We start from the raw sequence: 18,670 nt of genomic DNA on the forward strand, positions 1-18,670 counted from the left end.
AAGAAGTTAGGTAAAGTGTGTTTAAGGACAATAAAATCCATGTCTGGCCATGCTTGTTTTATAATTGTAGTGTTGTAACTGAACAGATTTATTGGCATGAGCGTTTCTTCTTGGCATGAACATCATCTTCTACAGCAATATATTTTGGTTTTATTGTGCCAACCCAGAAATCTGTGTGTTTTCTCTCTGCAACTGTCAGTAAACTGAAAAATGCTTGATTGTATTTTGTCAGAGTATTTAACATTTTGAAAGCTTAGCTGAATCTCTGCTTGCGATTTGTCTAGGAGCAGAACAAGTGTTCAGTTTTGTGAATGAACTCAAATTCTGCTGTGAAATGGAAGTGTTCTTAATGTATATATGTTGATGCTGCAACTAGCTACCCTAAGAACTACTAAATAGCATAAGTAGCATAAACAACGTGATAGGATTAAAAAAAAAAAACCAAACATTAACTGAAAAGAACTATTCTTTCTCTTATTGCTCCAAACTTGATCTTCTCATTGGAAGCATTGGTAGCATTGGAACAGGCTGCCCAGGGAAGTGGTTGAGTCTCCATCCCTGGAGGTATTTAAAGAACGGATAGACGTGGTGCTCGAGGACATGGTATAGATGGACTTGGCAGTGTTAGGTTAACGGTTGGACTCGATGATCTTAAGGGTCTTTTCCAACCTTGATGATTCTATGATTCTCCATGGTATGCCAGGGACTTTGTTTCAGCTTTGTTTCTTGATGACACACCTACTGTCTTGGCCAGTATTTTAAAATATTGCCAGCTTCTGGACTGGAACAGGAGCAGAACCTTCACAGCCAAATATAGGTGGACTGTAACTTGGCAGTCAATCACGTAGCTTGAGAGAGAAGAGGCTTGGTACTTCAGGAGCAGAGGAGGAAATGAGCAAGTAGAGATTGTGCATGAGGTAGACACTTGGGCAAAGTAAAGGTTGAATGAAAAGGAAGAAAGGAAATATTGTCAAGAACTTTAATTTGATTTCAGGTCAGGCAAATTCTGAATTGAGTTATGAGAGCTTTTTGCGTTTTCTCTGAACGGCCTACTGTGTTGCCTTTAAACTATGGTAGTCAGAAACTCAGACTCAGAGTAAACAAGTTAATATAAAGGTCTGCGTTTTTGTGGTGCAAATAATAGCCAATTCTCAAGCTGATTTGCATTCTAGGTAGTAGCATAAAACTACATGCAAAGTAACTTTGACCTAGCACCTGATTTAAAAAAAAAAACAAACCACAAAGCAAAAATGAAACCTAACAACAAGAAGAAAAAACCCTGCAAATTTTGGGGGCTTGTGAGAAGTTATAGTTTCAAAAAGTCTTTGAAGTGTATCAGAAAATATTTTGCTAAAACTTTGGGAGTTGTGAACAAATAATGAAAAGAAATGCTGCTTTTTCCTGTTAAATTTTTTTTTTCTTTCTTTGATATCCTTGTCCTTCTCTTTTATACTGTAATATGACAAGTATATTACAGTCATATTTCGAAGCAATTGGACAAAATTTATCAGGATGCAGTCAGCCATCTGTTGCAACTGGTACACTAATTATGTAAATGTTTTCAAATTAACATTTTATGGCTTGTGGACATGTTACTTCCGTAAATAAACATACTCATCAAATATTTTATTACCTCAGTGTTTGAAATTGTAAGTTGTAATTGTGAATTCATTCATAAATTGCAGCCGTTAGCAGTGGGCTGTGCAACCGATCAGTGGTAAGTATGGCAAAAACTTGTCCATCGTAAACTTATAAATGGTGTGAAATATTTTCTGCTAAGCATAAAGAGGATCTTTCTTAAACAGTTGTAATTTTCTTGCCTCCTGTTTGTAGTTGCTCTCCAGTTGGAGACCTGCAGGGGATACCGTAACAAGGGTTCTTCAACGTATGGAAGTGCCGAGTAAAAAGAGGGATTTTTTTGGTAGTGTTTTCTGAAAGGGTAGTAGAAGCTTGTAGATGAGAATTTTGTTTGCTTATGCATGTCGGTAGGTGGGGATTAAGAAGAAGAAACTGCATTCAGTTGGTTGGCATAGCTGTGCTTTCTGGAGGCACAGCTTACCCTGGCAAAAAAGTCACACAAGGAAGGATGGTAAAATAAGAGTTTTACAGTTAATTAAGCAAATGTCTTTCTATGAAGGCAATGAGACAATCAGTAGAAGTAAAAAAAAAAAAAAAAAAAAAAGGAAAAAAAGAAAAAAAACAACAAAAAACCCCCACCAACCAAAAACTAGAACTGTTCACTCACCACACACAGCAGCATTGTCTTCACATTCCCAGTGGTAACTTTCTATCTTGGGGTGACAGCCTGCTCGTTCTGCCTTACCATAGCAGCAGTCGTGCCTAAAGCAGCACCTGAGAGAAACAGAAATGGGCTTGCCTTAATTTGTACTGTGGTGATTTATGGTTACATAGTCTGGATGTTTTTATCAGCATGTTTCTACAGGCTGTGAAATAATAAGACAGTCAGCATACGTGAATGTACAAACAGTTACATGCTCAGGAATCAAAACAAGGTAATTGTTTACTAGATCACCTGGAAAAAATTACTACTCTTTCATGTAATCAATGATGAGGAAAATGTCTGATACACATGGATCTAGTTGCCCTTCCTCATAGATGAAAATATAAGGAATCTTTAAAGCATTCTCAGTTTTGAACACAATAAACTTTTATGTGGGCATGCCTCCCTCCTAGCCCCTTCCAAGAAAAAGATTAAATGCCAGAATACTCTGTCAGATAATGAAGGATGCGTTTTTCTCCCAGTTATTGATGCTGTTGTAACAGTTACTAATAGGGAAGGGACAAAAAGATTTGTTAGGCTGTAGCATACTATCATAAATGTCGTTTCGTAGCAAAGTCCTTAGATGGTGGCAGAAAAGCTGAGAGGAAAATGGAATTTTATTCAGGAATAAATAGGCACAGGTGCTGTTTAATGCCATAATAGAACTAAAACTGTTTACTCGGTATCATGAGAAAATTTGGAAAACTGCCCAAAATGATGATTTCAAAATTGTCATAATTGGGACAATGAATTCATAGACTTTCTATCGTGTTGTGGCACTGAACAGTACAGGTAAGCATTAATAGCATGTTTTAATGCTTAAAAAAAAGAATTACTCTTCTGGTGTAGAGTCATTGCAAGGCCAGAATAGCAAGTGGGGGAGGTAACGAAGATCTGAAATTAGATAGCTTTTGAGTTTTTTCTTTTTTTTCTCTTTTTTTTTTTTTTTTTGGCTCAGTGGAAGAACAGGATCTATCTGTGAGCTCTCTGCATTTACTCATTCAGTTTCCTCCTGGTAGCCTAAAACCATCATGTTACAGTAAGCACATGATGTTTCGATGGTGTTTAGATTGCCTGAGGAATTTGTGTCTGCAATAGAAAAAGTTAATGCTGTGAGCTCTCACTTGCAATTACTGTTTTTTCCTGTGCTTATTAAATAATTACTTGGTAATTCCAGATGAATCTCCATTTAAAGATCCTGCAGTATGTAACAGTTGAACAGCACCTGCCTGTGAAGTAGCTCGATACATCCATCTCATGTGTAGAAATAAAAAAAAATAAAGATGATTTCTATTGAGTCTTTGTAGCAAAGTAAATAAACCAGGAAATATGGCTTCTTTTGCCGTAGTGCAGTCTGTCTTCACGTGTTTACAAAAATTTTTAGAATTACTTTAGTCCTTTTTTTAAGCATTTTAAATAAAAAAAGATGCTTAAGTATTTTACATTTTATCTTACAAAAGCAATATATGATTGTCTCCATTTGAAAGTTTATAAGAGGCAGGCAAGCATCTAAATTGCAATAACTATTGTTTGAATAATTCCATTACAAACATTATTACTTCAGATTAAGTATTCCTGCGTTTTCAGGCATAATTCTGAATGTAAACGGCCCACAACGTAGCTCAAAACGTTAAGAAATCAAACTCGGTAAGAACGTTTGTCTCTACATTCAGTTGGTGCAATTCTTGATTCTGTTCAAACGCAGCAGAGTTAAGTACACTCACCTCTGGCTTGTTCTTAACGTTCTGTAGCTATTAACACCCAGACCACAAATAGGTAACCATGTTTTGTGAAGAAGCAGCTTCTTGCCACTGTGGGACTTTCACAAAGTGACAAAATGGCCTACGCTGAAAGACTGGCAAACTGCAGATTTTCCATCATTCTCTCTAGGTATGCAGCTGAGCGGAACTAATCATAGTCCCTTCTTTTTGTATGTGTTCCCAGTCATTAAAGTAGCAACCACAGTCTACCAAATTTTCTTTAAAATAACAGATTACACGTACAAAAACTTGAAATATGTAGGCAAAGATTCTAAAAGTTTTAGGTCTAATCACGACTAGAATCTTTATGCAAAAAAAAAAAAAAAATCAGATTTGAACTTTCCATATATTCTACCCTAAATGTGAGTATCAGGCGTTTGTTTTCCTTTTAACTTACAATATATCTGTCTTGATACGTCAGAACTTGAGATGTCACAGACAGTGGGAAATGTATCATGATAATGATAAACTTGAAGATATAAAACCTTTATTTAACTACTGTAACCAGAAAATCATCTTCCTGTCAGCTAATTATAAATCCAATTGATGGTAGTCAGTATGCTGAGATTTAGTAATAAATACAAAGGCCTGGTTTTAGAATTATTTTAGTAACAATTCATAATTCCTTTTATTCAAGTCATTTTTCAACAGGCTGAATTTGGTATGATTTTCTATGTATTATTTTGAATACTAATAAAATGCGATGGCCAGCAGTAGAATCAAAAGATTTTTCAATTGTGATTTTTTTTTTTTATTTGTATAGATAGCTTGAATGTTTGAGCTTTAAAGATTCTCCAAGAAGACTTCAGTTCTTCAGCTCTTGGCCAAACAGCAAAGAAACACAGTTGTACTGTGAAGCCAGTATTAATGCAATGAGAATTTGAGGTGACGGCAAGTAAGACTCCTGTAGAGCTACAGTAACATGATTTTAATGCTTCAGAGTTTCTTAGCGGTCTGAGGTGCGTTTAAACTCAGTTCCCTCACTGATGTTAAATAGGCCTAATTCATATTTTAATCCTTTTACTCTGTCATCTGCATACATTCAGCACTTAATTACGCAGATAAATAGGTACTCTTACCAGTCTACTCTGTCCTTAGGCCATCCTCTTCCTCCCAGACCACAGTAGCATCCATAACGTAGGTAGGCAAAAGGAGATCGTCCTGTAGTACATCTAATGGCTCCGGCTAATTCAAGAATTCCTCTTCGATTTCTAAAATGGGCTTCCCCAAAAGTGCCTTTATAAACTGTGGAAGAAAAACTCTTTGTTTTTTATTGAATCAAACATGCAGATATAAAAGAGGTTTTGGTTTTTTTTTTAAACTTTGCAAGTACTGACATTCATTATCAAATAGTACAGTTTTCTTTTTGCCACTTGAGGGCCACAGTGCTTGACCCAGTCCCTCTTTACCCCAATCTAGAGAGACAATGCTGAACAACATTCTGCGTAGCCGCAGTGGTTTCCACCCACCGAGGCAGGATACAATGGCAGACTTCAGTCATTTCCAGCCTTAAAACTGGCAAGGGCTAGCATGTGTTCTGCGGTCTAGGTCCGCTAATCTGCTAAGATTAGATGCCCTAAGCGTTGCAGTATTTTCTCCTTATCGTAACATGCAATTTTGCCCATGTTATTTTGTAGAATATAAGGCTTTACATATGAACAACATACGCTCTATGGTGGGGTTCTGCATTTCCTCACGTTTAGACAAAGCCAAATAAGTGGTGGAGGTGAGGGGGTGTAGAGCAGGGAAATGGGAGGGTGCTTGGAGTCATTTCCAGGGAGATCAGAAGAAGGGTTGCTTATTTTTTTTTCTGTTACATTTTGCTTGGGTTTTGTTGTTGTTGTTCAATGGATTCTCACCATTATTCCTCCAGAACAAGACTGTATTTAGGAACTTTATTTTAACTATCCCGTGTCAGTACTTAAGCAGTAGGTCCAGGGCAGCAGATAAATGTTGAGACACCAGATGATTTTTTTTTTAGGGCTTCACGTCATCCTTCAGGTTGAGCTAATGCACCGAAGACCCTGAATGGCAATAGGCAGCATTTGCTTGCAGTGCAGGCTCCACACTATTTGCAGCAATTTTTAAGAAATCGGATGAGTACAAAATAAATTAGTAGAAGGCTGCTGATTAGAGTTGTCTTACTAATTAAACTAATAATTTCTTTTGGTATGAGAACAGTTTATAAACCTTAACTCCCAGTACTGGATACAGACTGGGAAAGACATTAAGCTTTAATAACTGATAATATCTGTGAGACAGCAGAAAAAATATTTAGACTTTGTCACTGAAAGCTTTGATATTCATTTTCCTACAGAATAACTATATGATTATGCAGTTTGTATATAATTTGTGTAATCATATAATCTATTATAATAGACTGATAGACTAATCTATTATAATAGATTATATGATTAACTATAATCAGTTAATGAAAGATCTGTCAGAAAAATATTGTTCCCAGCACAGCTGAGTAACCTGAAATGCATGGGATGCTGGTGACCTCCAGCACTCTTATTTCATGAAACAAAGGGATTTAAACACCTCATGAAATCACCTCACTAAGAAATACAATCGCTTTGTATGTGAGAATGATTTAAAAAAGCTTTAGAAAGAATGTTTGTAGCTAATCCTTACTCACGAAAATAGCTAGGCTTCCTAAGGCAGTATTTAGCACTTTTCTGCCTGGCGACTACTCCCAGATCTCGTTCCCTCCTGCTCTGTCGGCACATGATCGAGGGAGAGGAGAGGATGTTGAAACGAAGAGTGCTTAAACTTGCATATGCATCTTTGGCCACTGATGAAAAGCAGTTGTATCTTGAGGAGTTTTAAAAAAAAGCTTCCTCAGCTATGTAGTCACTTTCAGTTTAATTTAAAAACTCTTTATTTGGCACTAAAACTTCCTTGCAAAGAGAGTGAATAGTATCTATTGTGTCAGAGCTCCCATTCCAGGATATTGTCTGCTGTTTAGTTATACAGGTTTTCTGGTAAAAAGATCCTCTCCCGCTTTCCCAAAGGGCCCATAAGGTGTTCCGGGTGGACTCTTTGGAACCTGTCGTTCTAGGTGTCAAAATAACAGCCACGTTGTGGAACTGAGACATGATCGTCTCCCATTCCGTTGCAGCTCTGAAGAGATGTTTCAGCTCCGGGTAGCAGAAGCATCCATCTGAGTATAACCAGATTCTTATCTTTATGAAGTGTTCAAACTGTCATCTTCACTGTCAGTACAGGTTCAGTAAATTCCCAGCTGAAAAAAACCCTGCAGTAAGGCTGCAGCATTACAAATGACAACTGCTTATACTCTTAAATGTTTAGTAAGATTTGGCTAGACTCTTGTAGCTAGCCAATAATGTCTGAAGGAACCATGTTAGCGGTTGATGGCAAAGCTGGGTTTGCTCTGCATGGCGTTAGTGATTCTGAAGCAATTCCTGAAGAGTTTTTACATTGTGTCTCAGGTCCTGGCAACTGGGGAAGGATGGTGTAGGAGAGCTACGAGACAGGCAGAGGAAACTCAGAATTTCCAAGTCATATTCCTGGCTGCCTCAGCGAATTGTTTGCTAACTTTGGACAAATCCCAGTCCCTTGATTTACATCCATGAAAAGTAGAAGTTATGAACCGTCTACTCCTGGAGGAGCTCAGGTATAAATCTTGAAAATGTGCCATGTAAGTTAAAGAAAAGGACATGAACTTTTTATCCTTGCCATTTGTTTGTGTTACAGCATCTGGACACCCAGGTATAAGCCAAGGCTGTACTATACTGTAGATACTCTGAACATGACCGAAGGAAGAGCTTCTGTCCCAACAGCTTTGTAACCCAAGTTTAATAAAAGCGACGAAAGACCATCCTCAAACACACAGAACTATGGAAACAGTAAGAGTATCAGTATGACGATGGTAGCGTTAGTCTATTAGCAACATAATAAAATTTCCGAAGTATTTAATCAGAACTTCTGTGGAATACAGTCAGAGTGTGATGAGACATTCTGCCTATTCCCATGTGTTTCATGATTAAGGTATGTTTTTAAGATCTTTGTGGTTTTGTTTGTTTTTATGAAGACTTTGCTTTTAAGGACAAGAGTATTCCTGTAGGTTTGATTATGCATTCCTGAAAGAGTAGTGCTGTCCCTCTACGTCTAGTCTGGTTTTTGGTTTTGTCATGCAGATTGTGTGCAGCTCTATCAAACACAATATTGTGGCTGGGGAAAAAGGGAGGGAACCAGATTGCATTTATTTTCATTTCATTGCTTTACAATGTGTATGAAAAAAATCAAACCCATGTTGTTTTGATATCTAGAGGTCACAAGAAATAGGTACAACTAAGAATATGAAATAATTTACAGTTAGACAATTTGAGTCTAGTCATCTTGTGGCTTTTAATATTCTTGTAATATTTAGTTCCAGTGTTTATTGCATAATAGGAATTGGAACTTTAACAAAGTTTCAACTGTTCTCATTCTTGAAAGAAAACTTTAAAGACGTATTTGGGAGAGGAAAAAAACCTTCCAAGAGGTTAGTCTATCAGCAAACTCAGATTTAACTGGATGTGACGTAGCTGCTTTAAAGGTTGAAGGGAATCCAAACCCACGCCAATCCTAAGGCTACTGTAGGCACCATAAAATAGCAAGTGGGGAAAGAAAAACCCCAAACAAATCTATGCAGTTGTCTTTGTGATTGTAATGAATAAGTTGGAGAAATCAAAAGCCGTGAGGTGACTTTCTGAAGACTGAAATGAAGTAAACACTAAAGACAACCTGAGAGAAGGTAACAGTAAGTAATTGGATTATATTTGTGTTGTGCTTGATTTTAAAACTGTAATTCCTGTTGCCCAAATTGGAGCCCAGCCATGTTTGGAGAGTTTGAACTTCATCCTACTGTCTTGGTTTGTTGCCCGTATAAGCTCTTGGGAGTTCAGATTGCGCTAAATGCTGTACGTTATTATGTCTTTGCAAGGTGTTTTCCACTATACCTTCCTACTCTCCTTTTTTCCTAGTTTTCTGAATAGCTTACAATAATATTTAAAAATCCAGTCCCTTAAATTTCCATATGGATAGAGGGAAAAAAAAACATTGTAGAAACACAGGATTTTTTTGTGAAAGGTCATATTTCCCATATTTTACTCTTTGCAATGGGCACAATGCAAGCATAATAATTATTTTTGCAGATATATAATTGTATTTTTCTTGAGATGCACAGCTTTGCATAATTATAACATTAATCATTAGCATCTAATACAGACTACGATGTTTTGTGGGTTTTAAAAGAAATTTTAAGCCATTCTTTCAAAGACTGAGGCTACAGAAACTTTTTTTGATGTTAAATATGTGTAAGGTTTCCTATAGTGATATTTCCTTGGCACAGTCACAGTGCTCCAGTAGTTCAGAACTTGAAACTTGGGAATAAGCAAGACTTTCTGATGCATCTCCAAGATCTTGCCAGAAGTGGAAACCTTTTAACTGTATGCATTATAGAAACTTTTTTTTCCCCACTTCGATTTTTCTCCTCTTGTTTCATAAGCTATCAGGAATGGCCTTTTTCGCCTCATCTTGTTGCCCAGACTACTGGTCTGCTACTTCCACAAACTGTGGTCACATGTAAATTTTTTGAAAGGATAAATTTGCCTCTTTTGGTACTGTGGCGCAAGCATTGCAAACCAGGTAAACTGCATTTCCCTTCCTCCTCACAGCCTACGGAACGGGTGACTGTGATGCCTGACTCGGAGCTAAAAGGACCGAAGCCGGCTCTCGGTAATGATCACTCTAGGCCGGCAGCAGCAGTGAAACAGCCACTCATTGCTTTCCTTCATGTTCTTGCCGAGGTTTGTGCCGTGCAAAGGATGAAGTCTGGAGGAGGATCAAAATGCCGAAGGAATAACAGGGCCATGCTGAGGTCAGAAGTAGAATTGGGGCAGTGAGCTTGGTGGGACCTTAATTTGGCCCCATTATGCAAGCACCTTACCTTACGGTCTTTAATCCCGCAATTGCCTTTTTGCCCACCCCCAGACCCTGCTGCATTCTGTGCACAGAATCTGTTATCGGAACGAACTGAGGCTCTTCTCCTTAGGATCCTTCTATTTGCAAGATTTAGTTTGGTGAATTTGCAAGCTGTGTAGGAATGTATAAAAAAAGTGCAAGAAGACAAAAGAGAATCTCTTAATTAAGGCAGCTGAATGCTATTCTGGAAAATTGGATTTTATCCTTACAGCTGCCACAAAGGTTCAGCATGAGGTTAGTTTAATCACTTTAAACAATGCCTATCGATGCTTACTAATAGTATGCTCCCAGCCTGCTGAGTAGCCTGGGGTTGGAGTACCAAACTACTCCAATACTCAGTGAGAGCCAGGCTTTGAGTAGTTGAAGTTCCACATAATTTTAAGTAGTCCTAGGTAAAATCAGGTTCTAATATGTCACCACGGGAACCTAAAATTAGTGGATGCTTTTTTTGTGTCAGCCCGCGTACCTATCTGAAAGAGAGGGATGATGATATATTTTCAAAGAAGCGTGGAAGAAAGAAGTGCATTCAGAGAGTACACGGATGAATACCTCGGAAAACCTATGAGGAAATGGACTGAAAATTATTACAACTGGTCTTTAATACTGTTTATTAAATAGGACATAGGAGACAAAAAAAATAATTAAATACTTGCAAAGTGAGTAGTCGGCTATGCTCAGGTATGAGGCAGGGGTCCTTTAATTACATTCTCACATCATAACTGATTCACAAAGACTGACTCATGCTTTCAGAATAACCCAGTTCTGGGTTTGTAGGCAATCTCCGTTCCGGCAGCTCCTCGCTTTTGAACGGCTGTGTCACTTCAGTGCTCTGAGCTAGCGCTCTCTAATACCCCCAGGAAGAAGGTGGGTAAATGCCTTTGTAGACGGATTATTATTGCACATGCAATCTGCGGGCTGATGTTACATACGGAGCTTTTTTCACACACTTGCACGTTACTGGTGAACTTTAAAGCAAGCAGCGGGAGAGCCGCCAGCACACCTTGTCCGGGCGGGCAGCCGGCACCTCGCTACGTTCTCCCTATTAACCCAAGTTACGCCCAAGCCTTTCAAAGCCCTTCTTTTCGAAGTGTGCAGGTATTCTCTTGCCGCCATCGCTTCCCCCAACGCTCCTTCCTCTCCCTCCTCCTCCTCTCCCCCATCCCTCGGGGTGCGGAGAGCCCGGGGCAGGGCGGGCGCTGCCAGCAGGGGCGGCCGGACGGGGGCTCTTCCCTGCCGGGAGGGCTCGGCTCCCCGGTGCCCCTGCCCCAGGCTGAGCCCCGGCACCGGCTCTACTCACCGGCCAGCAGCAGCAGCAGCAGCAGGGGTGGCCGCAGGGGCAGCGGCGGGCGGCGGGGTCCCATGGGCGGCGCGGCGGAGCGGGTCTGCGCGGCTCCCGGGGCAGGCGGGGATGCGGGTCCGGGCGGGATGCGGGCTGCCGGCGGGGATGCGGGTCCGGGCGGGATGCGGGCTGCCGGCGGGGATGCGGGTCCGGGCGGGGATGCGGGCTGCCGGCGGGGATGAGCGCCCTGCTCCGGCAGCGGAGTGTGCAGGTGTGAGCCAGGGCAGCTGCGTGCCGGCTATAAAAGGCTGCTTTCTGCCCCGAGCCAGGTCCCCCGGAGCCGGAGCCGAAGACCACGCTCCGCTGTCCATCTGGCCAGAAGGGAGGAGCTGCCGCTGGAAGAGCTGGGGAGAGCTGGGACCGGTCACTCGGCCGCCGAGCGCCCCGCAGGCACCGAGGGAGCCCTGCAGTCAGGTCGTCTGCTGGCCTCTGGTGAGGGGGCCTCTGCTCCGCTCCCCCAGGACCCTCCTGCTCTGGTAGCTATAATTTCTCTTTGAATCACAGCATTTCCTAGAGAATTTAATCTAGATCTGAAGAGTTACGATGGCAGTGAACGGTGTTGTAAGTTACTCTAGTGGTTAACTATAACCAGTGCCGAATATGTGCGCTCTACCTTTACTCTGAATTTGCCAACTTTGTCTCCCGATTGCTACTTTTCTTGGAGGACTAAAGAGCAACCAACTCCCAAACTGGTTATGGACATTTGTAGCTTGATCAAAATAACTTGTTAACCTTCCCCCAACCAAAACAGAGTCTTATACTGAGTATTTTTTTGTACCTTGTGTAATCTTTGCATATTTTTTCCATTCCCTTTCCAACTCTTGTATTATTTTGTAAAACCTACAACTAGATACCATATAGCAACCACAATTTCATTGCCCCTCTCAACACACAGAAAATACCACTTGCTTTTACGTGATTTTTTTTTCCTTGCTTGTACACTGAAAGTATTTAATCAGACCTTTTATTATTGCACTGAGAGCAGGGCATTTCCTGTCAGTTGTTCAAGCAATCAGGACCCCTGAAATTTTGGATATTGATTTTTTACTATGTGTTTTGTTCTGTTTTCTTTTTTTTGGGGGCATTATTATATTCTGGGATATGACCCCCGCTGGATCCCAGTGAGGCCCACACTACTAGGATAAGGAAGGAGAGAGAAAACCAAAGTTTTTTTACAGAACTTAGAAAGAACTTGTTCTTGGTCATGTCATCTTACTATTGGAGAGCAGCTGGTGGTTTTTTTTGTAGTGAATGGTATTTTCACCAAAGAAATAAAATGTTTTTTTTCATGTGCATACTGAATGATAATTCTACTTTTGCATTAAAATGCTCTGATTTCTGCATTATATCATTCCTCTTCAGTCAGAAGAGAAGCAGAAAATTGTATGTGGTCTGATTCCAAAAGACAAAAAGCATGCACAGACAGATCAGATTTGTTTTTCTTACGCTCTCATTAATCCACGCTCTATGAAATGTTTGTGTTGGCACTGACATTAGGGTAGCGTGGGATACGTGTGGAAGCACATCAGTCTAAGGTAGGATATCGATATGCCTTTGTGCACCTGATGCGCCTTCGTGCAACTACACGCAGAAGAGCAGAAACGGTACGTTAGCCCAGTCAGACCTGTGCACGGTGTTTGAACAAGCAGAAGGGGTCATGGTGTGAAGTTGACAAACCAGAAGAAAGCAGGGTTTCCAGCTCGAGAGCTTGTAGTCTGCAAGGGGATGAAAGTTGCTGGAGACCTGCTGTGTGCCCGTGACGTCCTGCTGATCGATACCAAGCAGCTTCTGACACAGCCTGCTGCGATACGCTGCCAGCTGGGCTTTCCGTCCCCGGCTTTTGGGTGTTACGAACATAGTGGAACACAGCTACCGCTGTGCTTCCCAATGGAGACGGACTAGAATGCTAGCGAAATAGGATCGGTGGCAACCAGGCAACCATAAATGTTGTCAGTGACCCTGAGAAGTCTTGGTAATGTACAAGTCATAACAGAAAACCCATCTATTTGGGTTTTTGAATTTTTTCTTTTAAGATTTGGTTGCTACTGTCATCAACTGGGTCAAAGCAATTTTCCTGTTACTCATGGAGTCATACTGCTAATTACTGTTACTCTATTTTCATACTGTCACTTATACTGCATTTGTTTACCGACTCTTCCGGTCAATAAGTCACACCTATTAGAACGTTTTAATAGTGTTCAACAGCAGTTTAGCAAAACTTCCAGTTGAACAGTATCCCATCCAGCATACCATTGGATATGACAATGAAAACACTATCCAGGGGAGCAACATGAATTACATTTCGTGTTTGTTCTTCAGGAGACTGACTGACACAATGTCTTACTGCACTTGATGTTGGATTAGTGCAGTTGGTCCGTTTTTCTCCGAAGGAAGGAAATTAATCCTAAAACCATTGAAAAATCAAGTGAGACTGAAATGTTCAGAGTACAGCTGCTTCTATTAGAAAGTAGTCAGAAGTGACAAAAACTATATGAAGTAAGGAATGCAAGTCAGGAGTTCTATTTCCTACAAGTTGTAGTAAAAGTTCAAAGGAGAACATCTAGTGAAATTGGGGCGGGGGGGGCAGAGAAATCTGATACTTCTGTTGAGGGGGAGTTCGGTTGTCCAGTTAATCAGTTAATTGCCATGGCATATGGCTAAGAAAATATACTAGTAACAGATTGGAAGTTAATATGGATTACAATGATATAGTCTTTTTTTTTTTTTTCCCACAAGATTTAAAACTCCCCTTAAATTTTTAAATGAAAACTTATGTGCAGTGTAAACCTGTCATATTTGCTTTTTGTAGTGTTCCTTTTGTCTGAAGCATTTGGTAACTGGTAGGGTTGTATGTGACAAATGGCATTTTCCTTCTCACTGATGAATTGTTTCCTTTTGCCAACTGGAGCTGCGCAGGGGTGGGGAGAAGCATTTGCTTTTCAAGTACACTTTCTCAAGCAAGGTTGCATGTGCTCAATGGTTGTTTTAATTAAGTTGCTTTTAAATCTGAGGAATAGATTAATATAATTTGAGACACAGAGTTGTACTGAGGAACATTCTCACAGCATAACAATATTATGGGCAAACTTGTTAAGTTCGTTGTAAAAGCCTGGTTTCCCAGTGTCCGTGATTCTGTACATGCAGGAAGATGACAGAGTATATTAATCCAAAATGTTAAAATGTTGATGGAAAGTGCTAGAATGGTCTAAAATATGGTTAACATAAGTGCAAGTTATCCACTGCCCTGGGAGCTGGTGAAGGTAGTGATTTTGAGAGCAGTGTATATTTACGCTGACTAAACAGCTGCAAAGCTGTATTTTTCTAGTAATGGAAGAAGTTGGTTCCATTAACACTTTTTATTTAGTAGGAGCAGTTATTTTGAATGAGAAATGAAAAAGCACTGACCACCTACCTTGGTCAAATTCATATATACTCCTCATTTAGCTGTTAGGAAGATCTGTAGTGATGATGAGTATAGAAGTACTAGGGTCTGTAGGTATCTAAGCAAAGTCCTACAAAATTAGGATCCTTCTGCATTAAGCATGTGACAATTAAGCTATATGATGTATTTGCTGCCCCGCTGAATTAATGAACTAATAAAGAATGGTGAAAGAAATTATTTTCCCATTGTTAGAGATGGGAATGGAGGCAGGGTGATTTGCTCAAGGTGTTATATGATGGCTGTAGCAGAGCTGGGAAACTGCACCTTGGTTTTCTGCATCCCAGCTTAAGTCCCAGGTTGGCTTCTTCTGCGGCATTGAATCCTGGAGGAAAATAAGGAAAGAAAACACGTGCCTCATTGTGAAGGTATCAGAATAATTTGAACTGAAGAGCTGCTTCCCAGCAGTAAGTCAACTGACTGTATTTACTTGATCGCTCTACTTGGCAAATGTCCCTAAGCTACCCCACACTTTCTTAAACATTGGATTGGGACACAGGCTGGGCCTGGAATACATCCCTTACAAGTGTATGTTCCTTCAGATACCGAATGTCCAAGTACTACACAATCAACTTATTTATCATCGTTGTCTTCACTAAAAAAAAAAACAGCCTTACTTATTCAAGTACATGTTTGGAAACATTCACTGCCTTTGTTCCCATTTTGAGAGGTTTGGCTGGCTTTCTTCTCTTTCATGTCTTTCCATCTTCTCTCAGTTCCTTTTCACAACCAACACTTCCTGTTTACCAATGTTTTCTTCAGCTCGCGTTGTTGGGGACGTTGTTCCAAAACCGACAAGAGTTATAAAGCACAGGTTGGAGAGACAAGCTCCACGTGGAAGATGAGAAAACATTATGCAAAGCCATTGTATAGTATTTTCCAATGTACTTGGTATTATCTCAGATCTATTTCTAGCATACAGAACAAAATCCAACTTTGATTTAAGACTAGACCAGCCTGTAGTATAACTTGTAATGTCTTGGGTAGTTGTAAGCCTATGAGTAGCGTATGTTCTGAGAGAATTTTGGGAACCATGTTTGTAGCATTGTCCTTTATATGCTCTTCGGGAGCAATGTTATTCTGTCCATTCTGCAGAGATACCGTGCTAGCGCGTAGCTGCCCATAACAGACACTTGTGCGCTGGAAAGGTTGTTATTACGTAAATGCTCTTGAAACTGGTTTACAGTTATAATGTATGCAGAGCAGCTAAATTACTCCTACGGTTCTCTTTTTTCATCGGTCTTTTCTTGGTTTGGTTTTGTTTTGTTCCAGATTCTACCCTCTGCTCCTTAAGTATAATGGCTACTAGTGCAACGTCCATCCTGTACATACAATTACCCAGGCAAATAACAAGATTGCAAGTATGTTCTTGGAGTGTCTTGTATATACTGATGCAACTCTATCCATGTTTATGACATGGAAATACATTGTCTGTCTTTGAGCAAAGCCACAGACTGGAAGATTCTGGGGAAGGACTCTATAAATAATTTCTGGCTTGCTTAGCTCTTAAGTTTCGACAGTCATCTCTGCCTTCCAGAAGATTTCTTACACACTGTAAGTCAAGTTCTACATTTCAGCATTTGCACCCCAAAAAAGACCCAGGGCCTGCTTCTTGTGGAACCTGGGGCTACTTTTTATTTTTGTATCTAGAGAAGAAGAGACTTAGCAATGCAACTCTTGCATTTTTGTAAAACAAAATTTGAAGGCTGTAGCATATCTCTGGAAGCATGTTTGACTTGCTTTCTGTTACATCAACGTGGATTCTTGAAATGGCTGATGTAATGACCAGGATGATGGGATAGAGTGACCTCTCAGCGAGTTTGTGGGTGATACCAAATTGGGAGGAGTGGCTGATACGCTGGAGGGCAGGGCTGCTACTCAGATGGACCTAGTCAGACTGGAAGAATGAGCTGTTAGGGACCTCATGAAGTTTAGCAAAGGCAAACATGTCCAGCTGTGTACTGGGCTGAGTATAACTGGTAGGTTTGGAGGGAAGTGATTCTTCCCCTCTATTTGACACTTGTGAGACTACATCTGGAGTTCTGTGTCTCGTTTTAAGAACGGCGTTCACATACTAAAGCGAGGCTAGTGAAGGCCACCAAACTGCTCAGGGGGCTGCAGCTCGTGACATACAAAAAGGAGCTGAGCGAGCTGGATTCGCTCAGGTTTAAAGAAGATGATGGTGAGGGGAGTTCATACTGCTGTCTGCTGCTTCCTAATGGAAGGGTGTAGAAAAGATGGAGCCAGATTCTTCCCAGAGGTGCACTAGAGGCAATAAGCACAAGTTACAACATGGGAAATTCAATATAGGAACAATTTTTATTTTTTTTTTATTAACAAAGGATGGTCAAATACTGAAACAGCTTGCCCAGAGAGGCTATGGAAACTCCATCCTTAGAGATATTCATAATTCAACCGGACACGGCCCAAAGCAACCTGCTTTAATGGGACCTGCCTTGAGCAGAAAGTTGGACTGCAGACTTACAGAAGCCCCTTACCACCTACGTGATTCTATGATTTTGTGATGTGACAGCAGATAGCTTCAAACCAGCAGTTCCACCCTGCCAGGGAAAGAGACTCCAATACCACTTTTCCTTTTGCCTAAGGGTTTTCCTGAAACTATGCCCTGCAGGCAGGGAAGGCTTGTTCTACTGTGCTAACAAATTCATTGATAATTATTTTTTCCACGTATCGCCAACTAAGCTATGCAAATGCACAGGGGAAATAATCTGTACTGAATTCAAAGAGAGTTGAGACTTCGTTTGCCTGCTTTTATTATCTAGACAGTTTTGTCATAAACAGCAGCAGTGCCCTGTTCACAAAGAACTACCTACCTTCCTACCATTTTAACTCACGGTTCTGAAATTCCATTTCTGTGCCTTTTTCCTTGTTGACTATTTCTGAATCTTCTTCCAGTTCTATTTCTACTGAGATGGGGAGGAAGCTGCAGAACTGTATGCAGTATTGAAGGTGAAGATAGACCATGGATGTATAGAGACTGTCCAGACTGCGTTCCACTAAGAGGGAAGAGACAGACATGCACATATTATGATTTTGTGTAACTTTTCCTTTTAGTATGTCTACTGCCTCTTTGTTGTCTCTAAGTGTTTTAAATAGCTTAAAAATAAAACACAGATTTTTCTTACCTGTTTATTTGTTCATCTCTTACTGTTTTGTTCTTCATCCTGTCAATGGTGCAATGCCCTATTGGTCTGGTCTGCTTGTGTTACAGCTTTCTTTCATGACCTTTCTGTTCATGATGTCTGCTTCCTCAGCTGTGAAGAGTTTTATGGCAGTTGGACACTTGGCAGAGGATAAACCCCCTAAGTTAAGTGTCTGTCAAAGGAAAGGTGAGTAGAACGTAGCCCTTGACTGTTCCAGGCTAATCAGCACAAGAGCTATCTATCTTTAAACAGCTTAAATGCCATCCAGACTGCTCTGGGAACTGGGAAGTTACTGAATGTACTGTTGAGAGACATAAAACCCCTGCAAGTACCAAGGGATGGAGAACATTGGGATTAGCTAGAGAACTTACGAGTAGGAAAGAAGTTAATACCAGAAATCTGGTATCTTAAGACACGTGGGATCAAAAAGAGGCTCGATAGCGCTGAAGAACTGAGTCTGTGTCACTTGTCAAGCAGGCTCCGGATATCTCTCTCTGCTGTTGGATTGTCTCCCATCTTTACTCTTTGCTTTTGCAGCGTGGTTGGGACGAAGAGTAATCGAACCAGAGAACAGTCAGCACTAACATCACGATTTGCTATACCTGAAGTAAACCAGATACTTCCAAATCAGCCAAAAGATGTAGTAGTCATTTGCTGGGAGTAAGCACAGAGTGTAAGTGCACAACATGCGGGTCA

The 18,670-nt window shown here is 40.5% G+C and overlaps 2 protein-coding genes across 11 annotated transcripts in view; one reads left to right on the forward strand and one right to left on the reverse strand.

Moving 5' to 3' along the window:
• BFAR (bifunctional apoptosis regulator) overlaps positions 1 to 10,565 on the forward strand; it is a 24,162-nt gene extending 13,597 nt beyond the window's left edge. For all 9 annotated transcript variants that reach the window (XR_015698731.1, XR_015698737.1, XR_015698736.1 and 6 more), the window contains 3 exons: positions 4,805 to 5,000; positions 7,497 to 7,681; positions 7,762 to 10,565. The gene's annotated coding sequence lies outside the window, so the exon portion shown is untranslated. The remainder of the gene's footprint in view (positions 1 to 4,804; positions 5,001 to 7,496; positions 7,682 to 7,761) is intronic.
• PLA2G10 (phospholipase A2 group X) overlaps positions 1 to 16,088 on the reverse strand; it is a 16,784-nt gene extending 696 nt beyond the window's left edge. The window contains exons 1-3 of one of the 2 annotated variants that reach the window (XM_087731471.1): positions 15,078 to 16,088; positions 5,121 to 5,286; positions 2,246 to 2,352 (exon numbers count right to left, since the gene is read on the reverse strand). In XM_087731471.1, coding sequence (XP_087587597.1) covers positions 2,246 to 2,352; positions 5,121 to 5,286; positions 15,078 to 15,171 — 367 coding nt within the window. In that variant the 5' untranslated portion in view covers positions 15,172 to 16,088. Of the gene's footprint in view, positions 1 to 2,245; positions 2,353 to 5,120; positions 5,287 to 11,329; positions 11,598 to 15,077 lie in introns of those variants that run through there. The other variant, XM_009477333.2, reaches the window with a different exon arrangement.
• Positions 16,089 to 18,670: the final 2,582 nt, after the last annotated feature.

This window comes from Nipponia nippon, unplaced genomic scaffold (genome assembly GCF_047370975.1).
Source record: "Nipponia nippon isolate SJK-2023a ecotype South Korea unplaced genomic scaffold, ASM4737097v1 scaffold_5, whole genome shotgun sequence".
Lineage (NCBI taxonomy): Eukaryota > Metazoa > Chordata > Aves > Pelecaniformes > Threskiornithidae > Nipponia > Nipponia nippon.